The following is a 7,514-nucleotide window of genomic DNA, read 5'->3' as shown; positions in this document are numbered from 1 at the left end:
GAAACCTTAATGTATATAATATTCTTTTTGTTATGACAATTACTTATTGGTGCTTTTGTTTTAGTTAAAGCGGCTTAAGACTGTCTTTCAGCTTCATGCCACTAAAAAACAAACAAGCTATCTTAAAACCTATATATCTTTCAGCATCATTTTTCAGTCTGCATCCACGAGAGCCATGTGTTCTTCTCAATAAAACAAAGAATAAATTATACATCTTTCGTCCTAATAAGTAGGACATGAATGCCAATGTTTTCAAGATGGAAGGGAAAGTGATCAATACTCGGAATTTCAAAATTTCAATTCGGTTTCGGATTTTAGAATCTTGTCCTGAAAGTTATTGATTTGGGATTTGGTTTGAAATTCTGACCTAAGCCAGCCCTAGTGGAACCCAACACTCTATCTAATGTAATATTGGACAATACTATTAAAAAGTTGTTCTATATAAACACTCTTTAAAGTGATCATGCAGTTTTTGAATTAAAATTTTTCCCTTGTATAAATTTTTTAGATTCATATTGATTCCCTTTTATATCAATTTAGATTTTCCTTTTTATTTTTTTAGAGGTATTTGTTTATTTGTTCCCTAAACTTGTATAGAGGTGTCAATTCCCGCGCCCCCCCCCCACCCCCCCCCAAACTTTTATAATTAGCCAAGTTCCCCCATGAACTTTAACTTTAGCTGATTACTCCCCTAAAATATTAGCGTTAGATTTTAAATTTTTCATCCATCCAATTTTCTATTCTTTTTGCCCAAACACATTGTCAAGTGTTGTCCGCGTGATCAAAATGGATAAAAAATTGGATAGATGAAATTTTTTAAAATCTAGCTTCAGGAGGAAAATTAGCTATTTATAAAAGTTCAGGGGTAATTGGCTAAAATTAAAGTTCAAGGGGGAAATTGGCTAATTATAAAATTTCAGAAGGGTAATCGGTTAAAATTAAAGTTTAGGGGAAAAATTAGCATCTCTATACAAATTCAGGGGGCAAATCGACAAATGTGCCTATTTTTTAACTATGATCTTTTTGTGTGCTTCGGATTATGAATAAATATCTTTATTCAAAAATACAAATTCAAATTTAACGTTTAAAAAACAGAGTTTAGAAACTCCAAAATACCATAAAAAATTTGTTGTTAACATAGATCGATAAGTCTTATAAGTTGCGAGTCATTTTCATCCTCAATAAATGTTTGTTAAGTTCGTTGTGTAGTACATAAATAGATACTTTGGGTCACTATAGAGTATAAAGAGACCGCAGCGCACCAAGGCAACAAAGTCTTTAAAACAAAGAAACTTCAAAGGTATCAATATCCAATGTTGACAGCTAGTTGCCATTGCTGAAACCAAACCCAAAAGTCAGAAAAAGGGAGAACAAAATAAAAACCTCAGCTACATAGGTTTCCTGCATTGCCACCAAAGTTTAATTTTAAGAAGAAAAAGAAAAAATGTGAGAGTAATTTTTTAGATTGTAAAAGTATCACTATTTCAAAATTCTTCGGCTAATGCTACCTAAAACTTGCCTAGGCGCTAAGCAGCTGCCCACCATCCTGACTAATCTCTAAGCATTTGAAAATTAAGAAATGGCGCATAGACCACTTAGGTGCCCTCCTAGCTTGCCCATACCCGCCTAGGCATCAGCTTAGATCGGAACTCTCACTTGGACAGAAAATAGATAACTTTCATATCGCATTATTTTCTAATACTTTTATAATCTATATGTAATCATATTTTACAGTTTATATATTTAAATGTAATTATGGATTTTTTTAAGTATGAGTTGGAACTTATTTATAAGGTATATAATAAATTTACTTAAATCCACCTAGGCCTCGCCTAGTTACCTAGGTACTAGACCCCCACCTACCGTCCAACTAATGCTTAGCATCTTTAGAACTTTGAAAAATATTATGAGCAGCTGTTGTGGGTTTAATATGCTGCAACAGTTTTTGAAGTTCTTACACTCGAAATTAGAAACGAAATTTCTTCACTTTTTCGATTTTCCAAAAATGAGGTTTTAACTTTAATGACCGCCGACACCAAATGAAAACAGAAAGTTGGAAGACCACCTAGAAACCCGGCTCCTTCATAGCTCTTTAATTTGTCCAACTGCGTCGTCGACACCGAGCAAATAATTTGGTTCGAAATTAATTTTTTTGGAGATAATGTCCGATAATAACTAAATGTAGTAACAATTGCATAAACTGGTTGATGATCTACACCGACAGTTCACAGCTTCACAACACTTGTGGCCTAAAATCTCAACCTCAGTTCATCTATAAATATCACCTATACCATTCTCCTCTGCATCTCAATATCTCCTCGGTTCAAACAATTCTCTTAATCCTTTTTGCTCTTCATTTGATCATTTTTTTCAAGTCAAAAAATCACAATGGGAGTTTTCACCTATGAAACCGAGTTCACCTCGGTCATTCCCCCACCTAGACTGTTCAAGGCTTTCATCCTCGACGCCGATAACCTTATCCCGAAGCTTGCTCCACAAGCAGTGAAGGGCATTGAAATCCTTGAAGGAGACGGAGGCGTTGGAACCATTAAGAAAATTACCTTCGGCGAAGGTTAGCTGGTTGTCCCTATTTCTTTATGCTCAAGTGTCTCTCCTCCTTTTTCCTTCAGAATATCAGCAAAACCTCATGAACTCATAGCCTTGTTTTGATTTTCTTCATGAACCTTAAATTAGGTTATAAGTCATCTGATCTTGAAAGAGAAATGACTTCGTATGCGCTTTTTATCTCATGTATGTCCATTGATTCTGTTTTAATTTATTCAATACAATGGACAAAAATAAATAAAGGTGCATGATGACGAGTAAAAGTCACTTCCCTCTTTAAAAGTGTCAATTATCCCTTGCCTCACATTAATTAGGGGTCTTAAATAACGGAAAATTTCTTTTTGTGGGGGGGGGGGTATTTTTTCTGAATTTCTCCCATTTTCCAAGTATCTGATGAATAATATGATGGTACAAAATTTGTGGCAATATGACAAGCATCATTTAAACTAATTTGAATATTTATGTTTTTTAGGCAGCCAATTGGGGTTTGTAAAGCACATAATCGATGGGATTGACAAGGACAATTTTGTATACAGCTACACTTTGATTGAAGGAGATGGTTTGTTGTCTGACAAAATTGAGAAGGTAGCTTATGAGACCAAATTGGTGGCATCTCCTGATGGGGGATCCATCGTCAAAAGTACCAGCCATTACCATGCTAAGGGCGATGTTGAAATCAAGGAGGAGCAAGTTAAGGCTGGCAAGGAGATGGCTTCCGGTCTCTTCAAGCTTGTTGAAGGCTACCTCTTGGCCAACCCTGATGCCTACAACTAAATCTGAAGTTATTCATATTTGTAATATGCTTGAGTTCCCAGCTTACCAGCTGAAGGTGTGATGGGTACGCTTAAATATTTCTTCACAAGTTGTTCATGGTACTAGTAGATTGAATATCTATATGTTGTAATGTACGTATTCTATAATAATTCGATCGGTATTATCTTTAATAAAAATAAATTAATATTAAATATACTCAAGACTCGAATTAAAATTTTTTAATTATAGGTGGATAAAATGTTGAAGTGCAAATTTTCTCAGTGTGTTTTTCTTAAAATGTTAAAAGAAATATGTTAAGTTGTCATACTTCGAATTATTTTTAGAAAAAAAATAATTTTCGGTCCTTAGTTTCTAATATTTATTGATTAAGACCTTCTCAGTTTTTAGATTTTGATCAAAGTTTCTAGTATTAATATATTAATGAATTACATGTAAGTTACATAATTTTTATGGAAAAAGTTAGTAATTGATTTAGAGTTTTAATACTCACACCCTTATTAAGCTCCTAATTAATTTTCAATTCAAGCATTTCCCAAATATAAAAAAATAAAATTAGAATAAGTTTGTAGCCATTAAATTTTTATAAAAAACAAATTCAATTTTTAATCTTATATGTATCCATTCTTAAATATACTAATTTGTTAAAAATGTACCTTTTTTTAATTTGAAATGTACCCATTTTTTATATAAAATTTCATTCAATCTTTTCTCTAATCCATTTTTTAAACTTATATGGGTACATTCTATTTCGTTGATTTGAGAATGTATCCATGTCAAGTTTAATAGAAAAAATTTAATAATGTTATGAAGTCTAATATCTTTTTTTTTTTTTTGTGTTTTTGAAAATTGTACACATGCTTTGGTACGATAATTTTTTGGTTAGTTGTGATGAACATACCCATATATGTACACACACAATATATTGAAGAGTATAATTCATCTTTAATATTTTTAATCCCATAAATTTTGGGTTTTATTTAAAATCTCATTAATATAAAAAACTACAAATTTTATTTTTAATTTAAAAATACAAAAACCTACACAGAAATATACTATTACATTAATGTCAGAGACTTCGATTAAAAACTAAAAACCACCAAGGTTTCAGTCAAAGAACATTAGTAGTTAAAGACCGCATCCAAAGTGTCCCTTATAATTATCTAAATGTGAAACAATCTACATTATTCGGAGAATAAAACTAATGAAGTACATGAAATTGTACATGCCTTTCTTTTGAAAAAGAAATAAAAAAAAAGGGTATCAGTGTAAGTGTAAGTGGTGAATTACATTATCAATTCCCTGCATCTCGAGTTCAAATCATCATCCTCCTGCTCTTGTGTAACTAAAGTAATAATATTACTTGTATTACAAAAGAAAACGTACCGGCACTCTTTGTTTTAATAAAATTATTAGGGACCATGAAATTATTTAGCATTGGGATTTAATTTTGAGCCTTTTACTTTCATATTTAATGATGTTACAACATGGTTCCGAACTTATCATTCACGAGATATTCAAATTTAAGATATTTTACAAATAAAGATAGTTACCATTAGACCGTAGTACAAAATGATAACCAATCATAGAAAATCTAATGCTTTTGAAAAATACAGCTTTTTCTTATTTTCCAAACGTCATATGAAGAAAAAAAATCATGAAAACATACTCTTAGATATGTTTGGATTCAGAGGCGTACGTGCACTTACTCTTATCATTTTCACTAGAATTACTGTAGAATTGCATATACTTTCAAACGAATAAATGTATATAACTATAGCCACTTTTAACTCTTATTTATTGCGGGGTCATGGAAATAGAAGGGTGAGTGGTGGAGAAAAGGGCTTAGAGATGCGTTTTTCTTCTACCAATGCTTTTTTCTGTAGTAAGTATACTAAGTAATAGAGAGAGAAAAATTCGCTCTTCAAGTGTATAAGGTCAAATAGGAAAGTATAATCTGTATTACATAGAAATCCTACTATAATACTACCTATGTTATATAAATTACAACACTTTTTATTGAGTGTGTAAATATTCAAGTAGTAGTTGCTTCAAATCTTTAGATAGGAAGCCAAAGAAGTTGATGAAGTCATCTCGTTAGGCATTTATAGGCAACACTTGAGCTAGTCCCAAATAGGGAACTGTATATAGGAATAAATCTCACAAAACCTGACTAAAGTAGAATCTGATATGGACAAAATCCATAATGTAAGGAAAAAAGTGAGTAAATGTAATAAGTCAAAATTAACGTATCTAGAACACGAGTAAAATGCACACAAAGGTATGACCAACCTATAATTGGTCTCTTCAAAATCTCGTTAGGCAACAAAAACTCAATGGAACAAGTGGTCCCGATCGTTGGAAAAGAATACACTTTAGGTCAAACAAGTATACTACAAGATACTCCTCTTGAGTTTGCAAAACTCCCCTTGAGAACTACAAGCGTTGCAAATCAAACAGTTTACACATACTAATTTCTTAAACAAGCTTCTGAAAAGTAGACTTTGGCAATCAGGTCGGCAAGCTTGTCTTGGGAATGGATCTACTTGACTTTAATTTTCGGATGCTCTTGCTGATAATGGGAGAAGAAAAACTTCAACGCAATATGTTTGCTATTGTCTCCTTTGATGTATCCTTTCTTGATCTGGTTGATCAAAGCGATATTGTCTTCATAATCATTGTCAAGACATCAACGACCGATCGAAGTCTAAATGTGCTTCGAATATGCTCAATAAAGCTCTTAGTCAGAAACACTCATGTGTGGCCTCGTGAAGGGTGAGAATTTCAGCATGTTCAAAGAAGTCGCAACTAAGGTCTATTTGGTTGACTTACAAGATATTGCGGAGTCTGCAATTGTGAAGACATAACCCGTCTAAAAACATTTCTTGTGCATGTCAAATAAATAACCTATGTTATCATATCCAACAAAGCAAGCATAATTCTGAAGACCAAAGGGGTGATCTATTTTGAGATGTATAGGAATAGAATAAGCCCACATCCGTAATACTTTTGTGATAACGAAAGATATCATTAACGTCATTGCAATGTTGACGTGTTGATGCGTTGCTATATCTTACTAAAAGATTATCAACGAAAGATGTGTTTCAAAATGTCTCATTGAAACTGCCGGATTAAATATTATTTGTATTTAATAATACAATGAGACATTTGTATTTAATAATACAATGAGACATTTTTGTGTATTGGGCTGCAAACTGTCTTTGGGCCCTTTTTTGTTATATGATCTATTTTGTGCATACTTTGTATCTCGATTATTGTGTTTGTAAAGTTTGTTGTTGGTAATAAATGATACCATTTGACCCAAAAAAAAAAATGATAATTGATTTATTTGTAAGGAATAAAAGATGTTTGATATACTTTAATTGATTCCAACAGCTGCTAGGAAACTTATTATATAAGTAGACTAGCTAGTACTTTGTTTGGGGTTTTTATTGTGGGTATTTCTTTGTAAGATATTTTTGTTAATTTTTGTCTATTGATATCTTTCAATTCATTTAATTTAACGATCGAAAATAAAAAAAAATATGTTAAAAATAAAAATATATTATATGTTGATAGTACCATCCTTTTTATTTTTTTAACATAAAGACGTAAAATAAAATAATCAGCATAAATTTTATCATGTTCTATGACGACATTCCTCCAGCTTTCGGCAGAATTATTGAGCAAACTTTTTTACTGGTTTTATTATAATGTAAAGTTAATTGGTCACATTCATGAGATACTACATGCCCAGCTGTAGGTTTGAAGCATGTTTTTGCTGTCCGTATGTGGTATTTGGTAATGTAAACTGCTCCATTAATCCGGATGAGAATCCTCTTCGGATCCTCTTTACAGTGATCCTAAAGATCTTTACATCTTAATCGTTTATTGTATACCGTGCGATCAGTTTTCGTTAGTTACTATTTATGTTTAATTTTAAATAATAAAATTCAAATAATTTCAAACTGTACAATATACGATAAATGGCTAAGATGTGATAATCACTAAGATCCCCACAATTTGAACCCGGTTGAGATCCAAATCCCATTAATCCTACCAATTAGTTCATGTATGAATAAAGCATTGAATTTTGGTTTCTCAGCATTATTTTATTAATCTCAATTTTCATAAATTAGCCTATAACTTGTTAGCAACAAGCCTAAACGCCCAAAATA

The 7,514-nt window shown here is 31.9% G+C and overlaps 1 protein-coding gene across 1 annotated transcript; it reads left to right on the top strand.

Annotated features, from left to right (window-relative positions):
- The first annotated feature begins 2,235 nt into the window (after positions 1-2,235).
- On the top strand, positions 2,236-3,532 carry LOC103937955 (major allergen Pru ar 1). The gene is made up of 2 exons (XM_009347941.3): positions 2,236-2,572; positions 3,038-3,532. The coding sequence occupies exons 1-2, from the start codon at positions 2,389-2,391 to the stop codon at positions 3,337-3,339; spliced, it is 486 nt and encodes a 161-aa protein (XP_009346216.1). The 5' UTR covers positions 2,236-2,388; the 3' UTR covers positions 3,340-3,532.
- Positions 3,533-7,514: the final 3,982 nt, after the last annotated feature.

The sequence above is a fragment of a genome, unplaced genomic scaffold, assembly GCF_019419815.1.
Source record: "Pyrus x bretschneideri cultivar Hongxiangsu unplaced genomic scaffold, Pyrus_bretschneideri_v1 Contig21, whole genome shotgun sequence".
NCBI lineage: Eukaryota > Viridiplantae > Streptophyta > Magnoliopsida > Rosales > Rosaceae > Pyrus > Pyrus x bretschneideri.
This window is presented reverse-complemented; position numbering and strand designations above follow the sequence as displayed.

Excerpts from the sequence above, each read along its gene's own strand:
- LOC103937955 (XM_009347941.3), top strand. The coding sequence starts at position 2,389 with ATGGGAGTTTTCACCTATGAAACCGAGTTCACCTCGGTCATTCCCCCA. Across the intron at positions 2,573-3,037 it reads GAAAATTACCTTCGGCGAAG|GCAGCCAATTGGGGTTTGTA; the intron begins GTTAGCTGGTTG and ends TATGTTTTTTAG.